Here is an 18,269-nt window from a genome sequence, read left to right as displayed (position 1 = left end):
GCAGGAGGGGATTGGGGGTGCAGGGGGGGGTTGGGGAGCATTCCCTGGGGGAGGGGCAGGGTCAGAGATCTCGGGGTCCCCCTTCTCCTCCCCACAAAACACCTGGGCTGGATCTTTGCACCTTTATTCAGCCTCACCCCCACACCTGGGGGAGGCTCTCGCTGCCCCAGCCTGGCCTGGGGTACACGGAGGTGGGGGGGAGGGTGGTCTGTGTGTCCCCCCAAGGGGCTGAACCCCCCCTGAGCCCCATCCCTCAGCCTGGGGGGGCAGGGGGCTCCTGGGGGGGCTCCTGGGGGGGCTCCTCCCCGCACTGGAAGCGCAGGAAATCCCAGACCTGGAGCCCGCCCCGCTCCCGCAGGTACCGGCCCAGGGGCACGCCCGGCTCCAGGAGCGTCCCCTGGGCCAGCAGCCGCGTCTCGGTGTCACCCCCCAGCTCGTCCTCGGGGGTCCCCAGGGCGGTGGGGGCCATTCCCACCACGTGCTGGGCCACCCTGCGCCCCAACTCCCGCAGCTCGGCCGGGGGGGGCCCCGGGCCCGGCCCCCCGCAGGCCACCAGCGCCCCGTAGGTGCCCATGGCCACCGCGGGCCCGGGGGGCACCCAGCCGTGGGCGTAGGTGGCCACGAAGCCCCCGGGGGCACGGAGCCACCCGGCCCGGCGCAGCGCCAGCCGCTCGCCCAGGCGGCCTGGGGGGACAGAGGGGGGGTCACAGTCAGCACCCCCAAAAATGGGATCGGGGGGGGATCATGGAGCACTCCCAGAGAGCAGGACCCCCCCAAAAAGGGTCCTGGAGCAGCCAGCCCCCAGCCCACGGACCCCCAGGGAACAGCCCGGGGGTCTGCCCTGCACAGAGCGGGGCTGGCACAGCGACTGGGTCACTGGGGAGGGCACTGGGGAAACTGGGGACGGGCTCTGGGGGCACTGGGGAGGGCACTGGGGGCCACTGGGCCTGGCAGGCTCTGGGGGCACTGGGACTGGCAGGCTCTGGGGGCACTGGGACTGGCAGGCTCTGGGGGCACTGGGGGCACTAGGGGAGTTCTTTGGCATCACTGGGGTTGGGGTTCAGGAGACTTGGGATATAAAATGACAAGGAGGCAAACTGGGATGGGCATTGGGGGCACTGGGATGTACGGGGAGGGGCACAGGAGGGGCACTGGGATGTCCTGAGATGGGCACTGGGCAGTACTGGGAGGGGCACGGGGGCACTCACCCATGGCCAGTGCCAGGTGGTCGCTCAGCAGGTCCCCCCCGTCCCCTGCCCGCACCTGGGCCAGCTCCTCCTCTCGCAGCAGGTGCTGGGGGAAGGGGTCAGAGGGGCACCCCAACACCCCCAGATGCTGCCCCACACCCCTGGCACCCCCAAACTCTGCCCCAATACCCCTGGCACCCCCAAATTCTGCCCCAACACCACCAAATCCTGCCCCAACACCCCCAAACTGTGCCACAACACCCCTTGGCACCCCCAAACCCTGCCCAAACACCCCCAAACCCTGCCCCAACACCCCCAAACCCTGCCCCACACCCCTGGCACCCCCAAACCCTGCCCCAATACCCCCAAACCCTGGCCCACCTCCCTGGCACCCCATTCCCCCCAAGAACCCAACACTGTCTGTGCCACCCCAACTCCCCAGAGACCCTGACCCCCCCCAAATGCCCTGGCAGCCCAAAGCCCCCCCTGCCAGCCCACCTTGGTGCCCGAGGCCCCCTGGCAGTGCCCCAGGACCCCCCTGGCTGCCATCTCCACCAGCTGCTGGAAGTCCGGGGTGCGCGCCACGAAATCCGTCTCACAGTTCACCTGGGGGGACACGGTGACCCTGGGGACACAGACACACCCCAGGGGGACACAGGGGACCCCCAGACCCCCCGTAACTCACCTCCACCATGACGGCGGCCGAGCCCTCGCTCAGGATCCCCACGAGCCCCTCCCGGGCCCGGGGAGCCCCGGGAGCAGCGGCTCGGGCCCAGCCCCGGCGGCGCGACTCGGCCTCGAGCCAGGCCTCGGCCTGGGGGGACACGGGGGGGACAGGGTCACTGCAGTGTCCCCAGCACTGACAGGGTCACCCGAATGTCCCCTGTCACTGACAGGGTCACCACCTGTGACCAGTGTCCCCATCACGACCCCTCAGCCTGGGGGGGACACAGGGGGGACACAGACCAGACCCGACCCTGCAGCCCTCCCACCCCCTCAAGGGCCGGGCCTGCTCTGGTCCTGGTGCCCCAAAGCCCCCCTTGTCCCAGGGACCCCCTGCCCCAGGGACCCCCTGCCCGAGGGAAGAGAGCCCCTCTTCCCGAGGACCCCCCTGCCCCAGGGACCCCTTGTCCCAGAGCCCCCCTGCCCAGGGAACCCCTGCGACCCCCAGAGTCCCCCCCACTCACCCTTATTCTCCTCCCGGGTTCTGTGTCCTCCCCGCGGTGCCCCCCGGTCCCACCCCCCTCCCGTACCCCCCCGGTGCCCCCCCGTTGCCGCACCTGCCGTAGGTCACCCCACGATCCCACCCCCCCGGTGCCCCACCGTTGCCGCACCTGCCGCAGGTCGCCCCCCGCCCGCTCCAGCGCCTCCCGGCAGCGCATCACCGGCTGCCCGGTGCGCGCCCGCAGCTCCCGCAGCTCCCGCAGCGCCGGCGGGGCCGCGCTCAGCCAGCGGCTCGGGGGGGCCTGCGGGGCACGGGGGCGTCACGGCCGGGCCTCGGGGGGGGTCCCGGTAAGTGCGGGATGGGGATCCCGGGGTGGGGGATGGGTACAGGGAGGTCCCGGTATGGACGGGGGGGGGCATGGGGGGGTAGCGGACAGGGGTGGGGAAGCGCAGAGCGGTGGCGGGGGGCGCTCGGGGATAGCCGGGGGCTCATGGGGCTGGGATTCCCGGTGGTCCCGGGGCTCGGGGATCCCAGGGGTCTCGGAGCTGCGAGGTCACGAGGCTGGGGGGTCCCGGGGCTGAGGTTCCCGATGGTCCCAGGGCTAGGGGGTCCCGGGGCTGGGGGGTGCCGGCGTTCCCTGTGGTCACGGGGCTGGGGGTCCCGGGGTTCCTGTGGTTCCCGGTGGTCCCAAGGCTGGGGGTCCCAGGATTCCCGGGAGTCCCGGAGCTGGGGGTCCCAGGGCTGAGGTTGTGGGGATCCCGGGGTTCCCGGTGGTCCCAGGATGGGGGTCCCGAGGTTCCCGGTGGTCCCAGGGCTGGGGTTCCCGGGGTTCCCAGGGCTGGGGGGTTCCCAGGGCGGGGATCTCGGGGTTCCCGGTGGTCCCAGGGCGGGGATCTCGGGGTTCCCGGTGGTCCCGGTCTCACCCGCGCCGCCCCCCCGAGCGCGCCCAGCGCCGCGCGCTGCATCCCGGCCTGCCCGCGGCGCGCAGCGTGACGTCACGCCACACCGGGAAGGGACGACTCCGCGCTACGGGCGCCGGGAAGGGTCAGAACGCGGAGGTGCGATTGGCTGCGTGCGTGTGTGTCGCGTCACGCGGGCGCCACGGAGGCGCGGGATTGGCTGAGAGGAATTTGGGGGGGGGGGCTCGAAATGCCCGACCCGAGAGACCCCAGACCCTCACAGAACCCCCTCCGCCCCAGGCTCAGAGACCCCCGGCCCTCAGAGACTCCCCGCACACTCACAGACCCTCACAAACCCCAGACCCTCAGAGACCCTCACAGACTCTTACAGACCCCCCCCAACCATCAGAAAGCCCCCACGGCCTCACAGACACCCCCCCCTCGACCCTCATAGACCCCCGACCCTCACAGACCTCAGACCCTCAGAGACCCCCTCGGCCCTCACGAAGCCCTCAGACCCTCACAGACCCCCCTCCCCCCAAGCCTCAGAGACCCCCGGCCCTCAGAGACTCCCCCCAAACTCACAGACCCTCACAGACCTCCCCCGCACCCGAGAGACCCCCGACCCTCAAAGACCCCCGACCCCCCCTGGCCCTCACAGACTTCCCCCACTCTCACAGACCTCCCCCGACCCTCACAGACCCCCGACTCCTCCCGACCCTCACAGACCCCAGCCCCTCACAGAACCCCCGACCCTCAAAGACCCCCGACCCCCCCCCGACCTCACAAAACTCCCCCGACCCTCACAGACCCCCGACTCCTCCCGACCCTCACAGACCCCAGCCCCTCACAGACCCCCCCCGCCCCATTCAGCCCCCCCAGGCTGTCCCCCTCCCCAAACCCCCTCTAACCCCCCCAGATCACAGACAGCGTCTGAACTGCGACCCTCGGAACCATTTAATCCCCGGTGAGGGACCCCGGCCCGGGCCTGCCCCGCTCCGCGGCTCCGTCCCGCGGGGTGAGGGACCCCGGCCCGGGCCTGCCCCGCTCCGCCGCTCCGTCCCGCGGGGTCAGGGCGTAGATCTCGATGTCCCGCTCGGGCTCCCGCCGCAGCAGCCGCACCCCGAAGAACGGCGGCAGCAGCTGCCGGAAGAACCGGGCGGCGCCGGCCTCGCCGCCGCGCAGGCGGGCGCTGAGCAGCGCCTGGGCCGGCGGCACCAGCAGGTGCCGGAGGGTGTCCAGCAGCGGGGCGAAGGCGCGGGGGTCGTACACGATGTCGGAGCCCAGGATGAGGTGGAACTTGGGCGGGAAGCGGCGCTGGTCGCGGCCCCAGCGCAGCGCCCGCACCCGCGGCCCCGCCGCGTCCCCCGGGAAGTTGAGCCGCGCGTTCTCCCGCAGCTGCGGCAGCGCCGGCGGCCGGTCCGTGAGCGTCACCTCGGCCCCTGCAGGGCAGCGCGGCCGTCAGCGGGGAGCAGACCCCCGGTAACGGCCCCAGAGCACAGTTAACCGTGGGTCAGCGTGTGGGTCAGCCCATGGGACCCCCACCCCAAAATCAGGGTAAACCCCCTGAGCCAGAGTGAGGAACACCCTCTGGGACCCCCACTCCAAAATCAGGGTAAAAACCCTCTGAGCCAGAGTGAGGAACACCCTCTGGGACCCCCACTCCAAAATCCCAGTGAAACCCCCCGAGCCAGAGTGAGAAACATCCCCCCCTCGGAGCCCCACCCCAAAATCCCAGTAAATCTCCCCACATCCCATAAAACCCCAAGTCAGAGTGAAGAATACCCTTGGAACCCCACCCCAAAATCAGAGTAAAACCCCTGAGCCACAGTGAGGAACACCCCTGGGATCTCCATCCCAAAATCCCAGTGAAACTCCCCGAGCCAGAGTGAGGAACACCCTCTGGGACCCCCCACATCCCATAAAACCCTGAGCCACAGTGAGGAACATCCCCTTGGAACCCCAGCCAAAAATCCCAGTAAAACCCCTGAGCCAGACTGAGGACTGCCCCATCTCAAAATCCCAAAAAACCTCCCGCCATATCCTGCAAACCCCGAGAGAGAGTGAGGAACACTCCCACTGGATCTCCCCAAACCCTCTCCAACCCAAACAATCCCGGAGCCCAAAGTGTGTGGGAGGGAGGGGTAACCACCCGTGGCCCCCCCCAGATCCCAATAAACTCCAGGGCTGCTCACACCAGTTTCCAGCTCTGTATTGGGCAGGAGAACGGGGATCCCCCCCCCCCCACGGGTGTCTCCCCAGCCCCACGGGTGTCCCCACCCTTTCCACAGGTGTCCCCCCACCCCAGGTGCCCCCCGTACCCAGCATGGCAGCGAAGATGCCCACGATGCCGGTACCGGCCCCCAGCTCCAGCACCCGCCGCCCTGCCAGCTCCAGGTTCTGCTCGCCCAGGAACCGGCACAGGGACAGGGCCTGGGGGGGCACAGAGGGGACACTGGGGGTGGGGGGACCCAGCCCATGGGAGACCCCCCCCAACCCCAAAGCCCCCCACCGCTTCTTCTTGTGCCCCCAGGGTCCCCCCGGTCCTCCCACGGCCGCCGCGGTGTCCCCCGAGTGGCCACCACACCCCGGGATGCCCAGGACCCCTCACCCCCGGCAGCCCCTCAGGGTGCCCATGCCCGGTGCCCCCTCCGGTGTTCCCCCTTCTCTCGAGGTTCCCCCCACGACTCGGTAGCCCCCTCCCCAATCACGCATCGCTCCCGGTGCCCACCGCCATGTCACCCCCCGGTACCCCCGTCCTCTCGGGGTCCCCCACCGCCCATTCTCCTGCCACCCTCGGGATGTCGTGTGTGTCCCCCCCAGGATCCCCCGCCAGCCCATCACTCCCAGTACGCCCGGGATGTCACCTCCCCCCTCCCGGTGTCCCCGACATCCCCGCACCCTCGGGATCCCCCGGCTTTCCCCATCACCCGCCGTCCCCCGGGATGTCACCCAGAGTCCCGGCGAGCCCGGGATTTCCCCCGCGCCCCCCGGTGCCGCTCACCGCCTCCCAGACGGCCCCGGCGGGCCCGAGCCGCGGCCCGTGGTGCTCCGCGATGTGCAGGACGCGCCCGCACAGCCGGAACCGGCGCCGCTCCGGGAAGAACTCGGCGAAGAGCGCGGGGTCGCGGGGGAACACGGCCCGCAGCGCCGCTTCTGCTTCTTGCTCCTCTTCCTCTTCCTCTTCCTCTTCCTCTTCCTCTTCCTCTTCCTCTTCCTCTTCCTCTTCCTCTTCCCCGTTCTCTTCCTCCTCCTCCTGCCCCCCCTCGGTCCCCACGTGGCACCCGGGCGCCGCCATCGCGGAAGGGGCGGGGCCGGGTCGAGCCCCCCGAACCTGGTTGGTCGATCCCGGCTAAGCCACGCCCCTCCGCGGGTGATAGGGCTCCGCCCACGGAGCGCGCTCTGTCCCGGCCCGCGGTCCCGGGTGGGTTCAGTGTCCCCAGTGCCCCCTTCCCCCGATGTCCCCGGATGTCCCCCGGTGCTCCCCGGTGTCCTCCAATGTTCCCCGGTGTCCCTCCAAGTCCCCCAGTGTCCCCTTCCCCATCCCAGTGTCCCCGGGTGCTCCCCGATGTCCCTCAATGTCCCCCGGTGTCCCTCAATGTCCCCTGTCCCAGTGCCAGGAACACCGTGCCAAATTCTGTCCCTGCAAATCAAGAATTTCCTTGGCAACTGCACTGGAACCTGGAGTGACCCTCTGGTTGTCGTGGTGTTCTTGCACCAAGCCGATGCATTTTTATAAAATTCATGATTTGGAGTGACATCGGTGGTTTTGTTTGTTTTTGTCACATCTGGAATTTCAAACTGCATGCACAGCTCCATTGCCATGGATCCGAAAATCTCCAATTCCTGAGGTTCAGGAGAAGCCTCAGGAAGGAGATGCCTCCAAGCACACCACTCCTTTATAGGATCTTTAATGACCTGCGAGATTTCAGCTGCAGGGTGTCCTGGAATCGGCCACTGGCCCTCCCCCGAGAATGGTCTCCCTGGTCTGGAGTGCATCAGGCAGTCACTGCCTAAGCTCGCTGCCTGGGCTAAAGCTTCCCAAACATTTTTCTTTGGTGGATCAACAGGTAAATTTGCCTTGTTGTTTAGAGCAACAGACAATGAAGTGAAACACGTAAGCATTGTGAAGCTCATGACTTCACCTTTGTGAAAAAGCATTGCCATCTTTTCACTCAAAACCCCAAAGGAAAGCCCCCAAAGTCCTTATTCTTTTGTTTCTTCCGAGTCGTTGTTTGCAGTTTGAGAGCTCGTCTCTGTTTCTGGGATCAGTGCTCTCCTGTTCTTGTGTCTGGAATGGCTTCACGTGCCGTGCTGACACCCACTTCAGACCTCGCCCTGTGGAAACACAAGCAAAACCCTAGCCCCAAGTGATTAGTCTGAAAGGACCCTCCATTTGTCCTGACTCGGGGTTTCTGATCAAAACCAAAGGATTCTCCCTTAGTTTCGTCTGAGAGCTGTTTGAAAAATGTCTCAAGATTGGTGGGTTGGGCTCTGAAGATGAACTGTTAAGAAAATTCAACACATACAAGTCTTTGTTTAATTTCATGTGAGGCGTCGCCTCTGGCTCCCCTTTTCAGTCTATCCAAAAGGGATTTCAGGGTGTGATGTGTTCTTTCAATGATTGCTTGACCCGTGGATGAATGTAGAATGCCAAATTCCCGTTTCCTGGATATATAAAGGATTCCCTTCCACGTCCATCTGAGAGTGACATTCCCTCACCGAGTGCCTTCCCCTCCCACACCGTGCACAGAGCGGTTTTTGGGGTCGTGGTGCCTGCACTTGTGCGTGCCCCTGTGGACAATTCTTCTTCATGTGTCCAAACGCCCCACACTTGTAGCATTGTCCTCCTGATGGATTGTTCTTCTTCTGGAGGGTTGCAAGAACTTCGTCCATTATTTCATTTCGCTGTTGAAGCATTTTCTCCAGCACCTTTTCTTCCAACTCTTTTTCCAAGTGTTCTTTGATCTGTTCTTCCCATTCTCCTCTCAGCTCGTCCCTCACGATGGATGCGATGTGCTGAGGTGTTCCCACCTTGCTGCACGCCTCCACCATCTCTGCCAAGGACAGCCGTCCTGGCATTGCGGTGATGACCCGTTGGCAATCCGGGTTGGCATTGTGGAAGGCTAAACTTTGCATGAGAGGTTTCTTCGCGTCCTCGATTGTCACCTGCCGATCCACAGCTTGCGAGAGTCGATCTATGAATGTTGAAAATGGTTGTGTGGGACCTTGCCTGATGATGAGAATGGGACGTCTGGAACTGTCGGAGCAATCCACAGGATCGCTCTTTGCGCCGCTTCCTTGACGTCGTTCAGCACCCGCCGTGGAAGTCGCGCTGCTTGCTCTGCTGGATTGTCGTCTGGAGGATCCCCTGCCAGCTGTGCCACGGTGAGGTTCGAGTGTGGCCCCCCTTGATAGCTGTTCCTCAGCTCTGAGAGATACCTTCGCCATCTTCTGTCCCAGATGAGATTCTCTGTGTCTGTGAGGATGATTGACACAAGGCTTCGGATATCATACGGTGTGAGGTCATACATAATAAATGTCTCCCTCAGCAGTTGTTCGAAATATTGTGAATTCAGCCCATAGTTCTGAATGGCCTTTGCTAAGTCTTTGACTACTTCCCACCTTAGCTTCTGGCCCTGTGCATCATACGTCACTGGCATTGTCAGATCCCCTGATCCTTGTAGCAGACCCTTCTCTTTGGACAAATCTTTCCTGATGTGTTTCCAACCTGTCGTCCTCACTGGCTGTTGTTCTTCCTCCTCTGGAAACCCCACTGGCAACTGCATACACAGTGGAGTCCTGGAGGTCATTGGTGATTCCTTGGTCCACGTTCTTTGACTTGAGGTTTTTGACCTCACTCCCAAATCCGAAAAAGGAATTTGAAATTCTTGTGGCTGTGTCTTCCTTACTCTATTAAACCAATGTAGAAAGCTCTTTGCTGCTTCTGCTACCAAAAACATCCATGCCGGAATTCCCTTCGATGCTGTGACTTGTCTCATGTTTTCTTCTTGTAGTTGTGCTTCATGTGATGTGTCTTCAAAGTCGTGAGATTCCAATTTCGACGGATAATTAATTTTTTGTGCTGTTGTTTTCTTTGATGTGGTTTTCTTTTTATAGGCTGTTGGAAAAGCCTGCTGCATTGTTGCAGTCTGGCCGCGAACCGGCGCTGTGGCTCTGCCGACCGGGCCTGCTGTGTCCTGCACTGCGGCCATCCCCCCACAGGGTGGCGCTGTCATCTGCCTGCGCGGCCGGGATGACGTCACGAGCTCGATCGGCTCCTCAGCCGCTCCGGCTGAACGCAGCGTCTGTGATTGTTGGAACCGAGCTTGCACGGGTTATGCCTGAGCTAACAATGGAGGCTGAATACGTGAACGCCTCTCTGGGATGGGAGAGCTTTGAACCACAGGGATTGGGACCGAGGGGGCCGGAACCGGAGGGGGGGTGGAGCCCCGGGATGTGGAACCCCGAGCGCGGCCCCTCCTGGCCCGAGACGTCACAGGGGACCGGACCCGCCCCCGGCCGCGCTCCCTCTGCACGTTCCGCGCATGCGCACCCTCGGGAATGCCTCCTGTCTCCCCTAGACTGTCACTGTCACTGTCCCGCTCCTCCTCCGATGTCTCCTCCCCAGTGTCTGTCCCTGACTCCCTCTCCTCCTCCTCTGACGTTGTATCCGCACCCGCTGCCCGTGCGTGCGGCCCCCGCCCCGCCTGTGCCGGCATGCGCTCCGCGATTCGAGCGAATCGCCGCGCCCCGACTTCCGGGTCGTGCGTCATCACCGCGCGCCCCCTGCGTCTGCCTACGGGTGCCGCTTGGAGCCGTGCAGCCGCTCCGAGCTCCCCGCGAGCGGCTGACGAAGACGCTGCGCTCTGAGGGCCCTTCCCGGGGGTCCCGCGGCTCCCGGCCCCCGCCCCACCCGAGATTGCCGCCGGCCCCGGTGTCGCGCTCGCAAAATCCGCCCCGGAACTCGCGTCCCCCGCCGCCTCCGCGCTGCCCCCGCCCGCCGGGACCGCCGCGCAGCCGCGCCCGCCGCCAGACAGCGTTTTCCCCCTCGCCTCTGATTTCCTTTCGCTCCCCCTTTCCGACCCCGCCGCTTTTCCCGTCCCGTCTCCCTCCGCCTTTTGCGGACCGGGAGGGATCGCCCCTCCGGGACGTGCTGACTCCTCAGGCTCGCTGGGGGAAAACCTGAATTCGTCTGGGATTGGGATGGAATTTGTGTCTGGGTCGGAGCCTGGACCCGCTGCAGTTTTTGGGGTTTCAGGGCGTTTTGGGGGTCTCTTGGACTTTCGGGGTGGTGGGGCTGGAGGCAGTGCCGATCCTCCCCGCTGCCCTTCCCCGGGAGCTGCCTGCCCCGGGCCCGCTGGGACCAGAGCCCATCTGTGCTCCGAGCCTTGCTCTCCTCCCCCATGATCTCCTGGCTGACCTCCGGGATTTAGCCCAGGTAGCCTCCAACATGGTCCTTGCCGGAGACAGCAATTTCAAGGCCGTCTCATCCTTTTTTGTAGCTAGGAGATAAATATGTCTGTTAATTTCCTGCCAGAAACCCACTTCAAACAGCATACGGGTCTCTGAATGTGAGTAATTAAATCTCACCCACAACAATAAATCCTTGAGCTGTCTCTTAGAAATCCCCTCCGTGTGCGCCTCTGCCACGCCTTGTAAGGCTGACAGAACCTCTAATAGCTCCTGTGAGCATGTGTTCCCCGTGTTCTTAATTTTTGACATTCTCACCGAATTTCTGTGGTCAGAGCAGTCCGAAGGCTCCTGGTCTCTGCCCAGCAGGTCACAGGAGATGGGGTCAGAGCACCTTTCTGATTCCAGTCCGGCTGTTCTGGTGGAGCCTCCTCGGCAGAAGTGGAGTGCAATGTTCCCAGTGGCTGCTGCTGCTTCAGATCCCTCTGGCTGCCTTCCCAAGGAGTTATCAGTGCTCTCCTGGGAACCAGTCCAGCTCCGGGAGCTGCCTGCCTGGGCACTGCCCGCCTGGGCACTGCCCGCCTGGGCTCTGCCTGCCTGGGCACTGCCCGCCTGGGCTCTGCCTGCCTGGGCACTGCCCGCCCTGGACCACCAGTGTGGGCTCGGCTGTCTGTCTGTCTCTGCCCCAACACACGGAGGATGGTTCTTTGCAGCCCGCGCTTCAGAGGACGAATCTGGGCTCTCTAATTTTTCAGTCTTGGATTGTTTATTATTTCTTATCTGTAGAGTTTTGTCTCTGCCCAGCCGGGCTCTGAGCAGCCGGGCAGCCCAAGGCGCTCTGACCGCCCACGGGGCGACCGTGTCTCTGTAGTAAAAACTACGTAGAACATATTTACCTTTTGTTCCCAATGCCTCTCACCCTTGTTAGCAAGTGCTCCTTCCCCCCGGACCAATCCACAAGTGCCAGCATCACACAGGAGATGGATGACAAGAAGAACCACGAGGCAGGCCCTGATCCCTCCAACTTGTCTCCATGACCCCCCTGTACCAAACCCCTAAAATCTCTGTTTCACCCTGTAAATAAATCATTCCTGCACCATTCAAACCCCAGGGACTCCCATGTTCTCACACACAGGTGGCACATCCCCAGAGGGGTCACAGTCGAGCCACCAGGTGCTTCTGGCAGCACTCCAGGACCTCCGAGCCCCCCAAGGGTTCTCTCAGTGACTCTGGACACCCGGAGTGATGTGCTGGGTTCCCACACATGGCCCTGCTGTGTCCCTGCTGTCTGTGTCCCCATCACACCTGTGTCCCCAATCCCTGTGTCCCTGTCACGCTGTGTCCCTGCTGTCTGTGTCCCTGCTGCCTGCATCCCTGTCCCACCCGTATCCCCAGTCCCGGTGTCCCTGTCACACCCCTGTCCCACTCGTGTCCCCAGCCCCGTGTCCCTGTCCCACCCCTGTCCCTGTCCCACCCGTGTCCCCAATCCCCGTGTCCCTGTCCCACCCCTGTCCCTGTCCCACCCGTGTCCCCAGTCCCCGTGTCCCTGTCACACCCATGTCCCCGCTGTCCGTGTCCCCATCCCCATGTCCCTGTTCCCCTTGGTGTCCCTGCCCCCTGCCATTTCCTCGTCCTGGTGTCCCCAGCCCTGGTGGCCTTGCCCATGGTGTACCTGTCCCCATGTCCCTCATCCTGATGTCCCTGGTGCCACCTCCCTGTCCTTGCTGTCCCCGTGTCCCTCGGGGTGCCCCCCTGTCCCAGCTCACCCCTGTCCCTGTCCCTGACGGGGAGGGTGACACGGTGCCAAACGCCCCCCCCCACCCCGTGCCACTCCTGCCAGTGTCACCCCTCCGATGCCATCTCCCCCTCGTGCCCTTGCAGTGCCACCTCTGCGGGTGTCACACACCCAGGACCAGTGCCACCGGCAGCGGTGTCACGGACCCGTTCCCGGTGCCACCGGCAGGGGTGTCACAGTCCCGTCCCCGGTGCCACCGCGCGGGTGTCAGTCCCGTCCCCGGTGTCTCGGGCTCCCCGGGCTCCCGGTGACCGGGTGACCCCGGGGGTAATGAACAACCGGCCCCAACCCGCCCGACCCCCCCCGGTCCCCCCCGTGTCCCCCCCCCCGGGACCCCCCGCGCAGCCGCGTCACCGCCTGCGTCACCGGGTTAATGTGGCCCCGGGGGACACCGGGGGGGCAGCGCTGGGGCAGAGCGACCGGGGGGGGGTCACAGGGACCGGGGGGGGTCACAGGGACCGGGGGGGTCACAGGGACCGGGGGGGGGTCACAGGGACCGGGGGGTCACAGGAACCGGAGGGGGTCACAGGGAGCGGGGGGGGTCACAGGGAGCGGGGTGGGGTCACAGGGACCGGGTGGGGGGGGTCACAGGGACCGGGGGGGGTCACAGGGACCGGGGGGGGTCACAGGGAGCGGGGGGGGGTCACAGGGACCGGGGGGGTCACAGGGAGCGGGGGGGGGTCACAGGGACCGGGGGGGTCACAGGGACCGGGGGGTCACAGGGACCGGGGGGGTCACAGGGACCGGGGGGGGTCACAGCGCTGGGGGAGGGGTCGGTCCCCCCGTCCCCCCGCTCCCCTGTGCCCCGGCCCGGGACCCCCGCCCGGAGCCGCTCTGGGCAGCCCCGGAGGGACCGGCCGGGACGGGAAGGGACCGGGGGGAACGGACCCGACCGGACGGGAAGGGAAGGGCCGGGAAGGGCCGGGCGGCTCCAGCCCCATATTGCTCAACGCCCCCCGCCCCCCCCGGCACCCCCGGGGGTTCCCGGAACGCGGCCCCGGCCCGGCCGCAGCCGAATTCCCCAAACGGGCCCGAGCGGGAAGAGCCCGCGGAGGGGGGGACTGGGGGAACTGGGGGGAACTGGGGGGACTGGGGGGAACTGGGGGGACTGGGGACACTGGGGGGAACTGGGGGAACTGGGGGGACTGGGGGGAACTGGGGGAACTGGGGGGACTGGGGGGAACTGGGGGGACTGGGGGAACTCGGGGGACTGGGGGGGGACTGGGGGAACTCGGGGGACTGGGGACTGACGGCAGTGGGGGCACTGTGGGGATGCTGGGGGGCACTGGGGGGCACTGGAAGCGCTTGAGAGCACTGGGGGGAGGGGCGCTGGGGGGCACTGGGACCACTGGGAGGAACTGGGAGCACTGGGGGACTGGGAGCACTGGTGGGGCACTGGAAGCACTGGGGGACACTGGGCATAGTGGGGGACACTGGGGAGGGGCTCTGGCAGCACTGGGGGGGGCGCTGGGAGCACTGGGGGACACTGGGGAGAGCAGTATGAGCACTGCGGGGACACTGGAAACGCTGGTTGTACTGGGTGCCCGGGGGAGGTGTACTGGGAGCACTGGGGGGGCACTGGGAGCACTGGGGAGGCACTGGGGGGTGCTGGGAGCACTGGGGGGGGGCACTGGGAGCCCTGAGGAGGAGCACTGGGGGAGCGCTGGTTGTACTGGGAGCACTGGGAGCCCTGGGAGGGCACTGGGAGCACTGGGGAGGGGCACTGGGAGCACTGGGAGGGCCCTGGGAGGGCTGGTTGTACTGGGAGCCCTGGGAGGGCGCTGGGAGCCCTGAGGAGGAGCACTGGGGGAGCGCTGGTTGTACTGGGAGTGCTGGGGAGGGGCACTGGGAGCACTGGGAGGGGCACTGGGAGCGCTGGGGAGGGGCACTGGGAGCGCTGGGGAGGGGCACTGGGAGCACTGGTTGTGGCACTGGGAGCGCTGGGAGGGGCACTGGGAGCGCTGGTTGTACTGGGAGCGCTGTGGGCGCGCTGGGCCGCCAGGGGGCGCTGTGAACTCCCGCCGGGGCTCGCCCCGCTGACAGCTCGCACGTGACGTCACAGCCCCGCGCCGCTCAGTGACGTCACAGCTGCGCGCCGCGCGGTGCCGGCATGGCGGCGGCGGCGGAGGAGGAGGAGGAGGCCGCGGTGCCGCCGCAGAAACGCTTCTACCGGCAGCGCGCGCACTCGAACCCGCTGGCCGACCACACCCTGTGCTAGTGAGTGCGGGGACCCCCGGGAACCGCCCGGGACTCCCCCCGGAACCCCCCCGGTAACAGCCGCGCCGGGTCCCGGGACCGCCCAAGCGCCCGCGGCGGGAACCCCCGGCCCGGAGGGCCCCGGGACCCCCGTGATGGCTCCGTGTGGCACCGCGGGCACCTGGCCGCGCTCAGGAGCAGCCGGGCTGAATTCCCCTCCCCGGTCACACTGCCCGCCCCCCCGCCCTTGTGTCCCCCCGGTGCCCGCTCCGGTTCCCGGGCAGTGACAGCCCCGGTGCCCGCAGCCCGTCCCGCCCTCAGGACATGGACTGGGCCTCGCTGTTCCCGAGTTTTTTCCCGCCCGAAGCCCCCCCCGGGACCCCCCCGGCCCGCGTGGAGTTCGCAGATGTGGGGTGCGGCTACGGGGGGCTGCTGGGTGAGCCCGGGCACCGGGGATGGGCACGGGGGGCACCGGGGATGGGCACGGGGGGCACCGGGGGCTGCTGGGTGAGCCCGGGCACCGGGGGCTGCTGGGTGAGCCCGGGCACCGGGGATGGGCACGGGGGGCACGGGCACCGGGGGCGGGGGGGACACGGGGCTGAGCACGGGGGGTGCTGAGGGTGGGCACGGGGCACAGCCGGCTGCGGGTGGGCACGGGGGCACCGGGGGCTGCTGGGGGGGGGCACGTTGGGCTGCGGATGAGGGGGTCTGGGCGGGGCAGACTGTGCCACCGAGCTCAGCCCCGGGGCTCTCTCTCTCTCCCGGGGCTCTCACCGGTTCTCTCTCTTTCCCCCGGTTCTCTCTCTCCCGTTTCTCTCTCTCTCTCTCCCCCTCCCGGTTCTGTCTCACTCCCGGTTCTGTCTCTCTCCCTCCCGGCTCTCTCTCTCCCGGTTCTCTCTCTCTCCCGTTTCTCTCTCTCTCTCTCTCTCTCTCTCTCCCTCCCGGTTGTTTCTCTCTCTCTCTCCCGGTCCTGTCTCTCCCGCCCCCAGTGGCTCTGGCCGAGCGTTTCCCGCGCACGCTGGCTCTGGGTTTGGAGCTGCGGGGGAAGGTGGCCGCGTTCACCCGCGCCAGGATCCGGGCGCTGCGGGCGGCCCAGCCCGGCCGCTTCGGCAACGTGGCCTGCGTCAGGGGCAACGCCATGAAACACCTGCCCCACTTCTTCCTGCGGGGCCAGGTGGGCCACAAAACCCTCAGCACCCCCCCCAGAGCTTCCGGAACCTTCTGTGTGCTCTGAACCCACCCTGGGGGCCACAGCACCCCCCCAAACTTCCTGAACCTTCTGTGTGCTCTGAACCCACCCTGGGGGCCACAGCACCCCCCCAAACTTCCTGAACCTTCTGTGTGCTCTGAACCCACCCTGGGGGCCACAGCAGCCCCCACATGCTGCTGGGAATCTCGGTGGGCTCTGAACCCCACCCCAAAACTCCCCCAAACCTGGCAGTCCCTGGAATTTCTGTGTGCTCTGAACCCACCCTGAGACCCCCCCAAACCCCACAGCACCTCCTTAACACTCCTGGGAATTTCTGTGTGCTCTGAGACCCCCCCCAAACCCACAGCACCCCCCCCCACAAGGCTTCCTGGGATTTCTGTGTGCTCTGAACCCACCCTGAGAGCCCCCAGACCCAACAGTCCCTGGAATTCCTGTGTGCTCTGAGACCCCCAAACCCACAGCACCCTCCAAACACTCCTGGGAATTCTGTGTGCTCTGAACCCCACCCCAAACCCACAGCACCCCCCCCCCAAAGCTTCCTGGGATTTCTGTGTGCTCTGAGACCCCCCCAAACCCACAGCACCCTCCAAACACTCCTGGAATTCCTGTGTGCTCTGAGACACCCCCAGACCCACAGCACCCCCCAAACACTCCTGGGATTTCTGTGTGCTCTGAGACACCCCCAGACCCACAGCACCCCCCAACACTTCTGGAAATTTCTGTGTTCTGTGAAACCCCCCCCACCTTGAGACCCCCCCCCAAACCCTTGGGGCCCTGTGGAACACCTGCCCCGCCCCCCCCCTCCTTCCCCTGGGACCCCTGAAACGCCTCCAGCACCCCCCGAACCCCCCCTGCCCTCCAGGGACACCCCTCAGCCCCCAGGACCCCTCTGGGGGGGAACTGGGGGGCACTGGGGGTTGTGTGGTGGCACTGGGGGGGTTTTCAGGGTGACACTGGGGATTTGGGGTGGCACTGAGGGTGGCACTGGGGGTTTGGGGTGGCACTGGGGGTTATGGGTGACACTGGGGATTTGGGTGGCTCTGAGGGTGGCACTGGGGGTTTGGGGTGTCACTGCGGGATTTCAGGGTGGCACTGGGGATTTGGGGTGGCACTGGGGGGCACTGGGGGTCTGGGGTGGCACTGGGGGGCACTGGGGGTTGTGTGGTGGCACTGGGGATTTGGGGTGGCACTGGGGGTTATGGGTGACATTGGGGATTTGGGTGGCTCTGGGGGTGGCACTGAGGGTTGTGTGGTGGCACTGGGGGTTGTGTGGTGGCACTGGGGAGGGTTTCAGGGTGGCACTGGGGTTATGAGGTGGCACTGGGGGTTATGGGGTGGCACTGGGGCACAGGTCCCCCACAACACCCCTGGGCCCCCTGAGCCCCCCAGAACCAGCCTGAACCCCCCCCCCGGGCCCCCCCTCAGGCCCCCCCTCCCATCCCACGGGACCCCTGTCCCCCCATCCCTGTTCCCCCTGCCCGAGCTGCACTCACAGGGGAGTTGGGGGGTCTGGGGGCTCTGGGGGCAGTGCCAGGGGGTGCTGACCCCCCCGTGCCCCCCCAGCTCTCCAAGCTGTTTTTCCTGTTCCCTGACCCCCACTTCAAGCGCACCAAGCACAAGTGGAGAATCATCAGCCCGGCCATGCTGGCCGAGTACGGCTACGTGCTGCGCCCCGGGGTGAGCCGACCCCCCTGAGACCCCCCCTGAGACACCCTGAGACACCCCAAAACCCCTCAGCCCCCCCTGAGCCCCCCCAGAACCTCCTGAGACCCCTGAGCCCCCCAAATCCCCCTGGGCCCTTCTGAGCCCCCCAAAACCCCTGAGCCCCCCCTGAGCCCCCCCAGAACCTCCTGAGACCCCGGGTCCGAGCCCCCCAAAACCCCCTGGGCCCCTCTGAGCCCCCCAACTCTGAGACCCCTTAAAACCTCCTGAGCCCCCCAAAACCCCTGAAACCTCCTGAGCCCCCCAGAACCTTCTGAGCCCCCCTGAAACCCCCCAAAACCTCCTGAGCCCCCCAAAACCCCTGAAACCCCCCAAAACCCCCTGAGCCCCCCAAAACCCCTGAGCCCCCCTGAAACCCCCCAAAACCCCCTGAGCCCCCCAAAACCCCTGAAACGCCCCAAAACCCCTGAGCCCCCCTGAGACCCGCCAGAACCTCCTGAGCCCCCAAACCCCCTGAGCCTCCCTCAAAACCCCCTGAGCGCCCCCCAGAAACCCCTGAATTCCCCTAAACCCCCCAAAACTTCCTGAGCCCCCCCAAAGCCCCCAAGCTCCTCTGAGCCCCTCAAACCCCCTGAGCCCCCCTGAAACCCCTGAGCCCCCCCAAGCCCCCGTGGAGTGGGGGGTGGTTTTGGGGTGTCACTCTGGTTTTGGGGTGCAGGGCCTGGTGTACACGGTGGTTTTT

General features: G+C 66.2%; 3 protein-coding genes and 1 long non-coding RNA gene across 5 annotated transcripts in view; 1 reads left to right on the top strand and 3 right to left on the bottom strand.

Moving 5' to 3' along the window:
* Nucleotides 1–108: 108 nt before the first annotated feature.
* Nucleotides 109–3,672, bottom strand: TSFM (Ts translation elongation factor, mitochondrial). Of its 2 annotated transcripts, XM_050984140.1 has the most exons (6): nt 3,276–3,672; nt 2,522–2,653; nt 1,873–2,001; nt 1,686–1,793; nt 1,209–1,293; nt 109–684 (listed from the first exon to the last, which is right to left on the bottom strand). In XM_050984140.1, exons 1-6 carry the CDS (start codon nt 3,315–3,317, stop codon nt 254–256), a joined length of 927 nt encoding a protein of 308 aa, XP_050840097.1. In that variant the 5' UTR covers nt 3,318–3,672; the 3' UTR covers nt 109–253. The 2 variants fall into 2 exon arrangements, with proteins under 2 accessions (XP_050840097.1, XP_050840098.1); XM_050984141.1 differs by lacking the exon at nt 2,522–2,653 and having other exon boundaries at nt 3,276–3,667.
* A 518-nt stretch (nt 3,673–4,190) lies between these two features.
* LOC127060501 (EEF1A lysine methyltransferase 3-like) lies at nt 4,191–6,599 on the bottom strand. Its single transcript, XM_050984146.1, has 3 exons — nt 6,256–6,599; nt 5,573–5,684; nt 4,191–4,693 (listed from the first exon to the last, which is right to left on the bottom strand). The coding sequence occupies exons 1-3, from the start codon at nt 6,547–6,549 to the stop codon at nt 4,209–4,211; spliced, it is 891 nt and encodes a 296-aa protein (XP_050840103.1). The 5' UTR covers nt 6,550–6,599; the 3' UTR covers nt 4,191–4,208.
* A 415-nt stretch (nt 6,600–7,014) lies between these two features.
* Nucleotides 7,015–11,941, bottom strand: LOC127060556 (uncharacterized). The gene is made up of 2 exons (XR_007779762.1): nt 10,983–11,941; nt 7,015–7,589 (listed from the first exon to the last, which is right to left on the bottom strand). It is a non-coding gene; the product is annotated as an uncharacterized LOC127060556 (long non-coding RNA).
* Nucleotides 11,942–14,416: 2,475 nt separating this feature from the next.
* METTL1 (methyltransferase 1, tRNA methylguanosine) overlaps nt 14,417–18,269 on the top strand; it is a 4,864-nt gene continuing 1,011 nt past the window's right edge. The window contains exons 1-5 of the mRNA XM_050984801.1: nt 14,417–14,676; nt 14,961–15,091; nt 15,645–15,829; nt 17,429–17,542; nt 18,246–18,260. Coding sequence (XP_050840758.1) covers nt 14,570–14,676; nt 14,961–15,091; nt 15,645–15,829; nt 17,429–17,542; nt 18,246–18,260 — 552 coding nt within the window. The 5' untranslated portion in view covers nt 14,417–14,569. The remainder of the gene's footprint in view (nt 14,677–14,960; nt 15,092–15,644; nt 15,830–17,428; nt 17,543–18,245; nt 18,261–18,269) is intronic.

Source organism: Serinus canaria, chromosome 25, assembly GCF_022539315.1.
Source record: "Serinus canaria isolate serCan28SL12 chromosome 25, serCan2020, whole genome shotgun sequence".
Classification (NCBI taxonomy): domain Eukaryota; kingdom Metazoa; phylum Chordata; class Aves; order Passeriformes; family Fringillidae; genus Serinus; species Serinus canaria.
The sequence above is the reverse complement of the archived record's forward strand: the minus strand, read 5'-3'. Positions and strand labels throughout refer to the sequence as shown.

Excerpts from the sequence above, each read along its gene's own strand:
- TSFM (XM_050984140.1), bottom strand. The coding sequence starts at position 3,317 with ATGCAGCGCGCGGCGCTGGGCGCGCTCGGGGGGGCGGCGCGG. Across the intron at positions 2,002-2,521 it reads CGGGGGGCGACCTGCGGCAG|GCCGAGGCCTGGCTCGAGGC; the intron begins GTGCGGCAACGG and ends GTGTCCCCCCAG. Across the intron at positions 1,794-1,872 it reads CGGCCGCCGTCATGGTGGAG|GTGAACTGTGAGACGGATTT; the intron begins GTGAGTTACGGG and ends GTGTCCCCCCAG.
- LOC127060501 (XM_050984146.1), bottom strand. The coding sequence starts at position 6,549 with ATGGCGGCGCCCGGGTGCCACGTGGGGACCGAGGGGGGGCAGGAGGAG. Across the intron at positions 5,685-6,255 it reads CCGGGGCCGTCTGGGAGGCG|GCCCTGTCCCTGTGCCGGTT; the intron begins GTGAGCGGCACC and ends GTGCCCCCCCAG. Across the intron at positions 4,694-5,572 it reads CATCTTCGCTGCCATGCTGG|GGGCCGAGGTGACGCTCACG; the intron begins GTACGGGGGGCA and ends GCTGCCCTGCAG.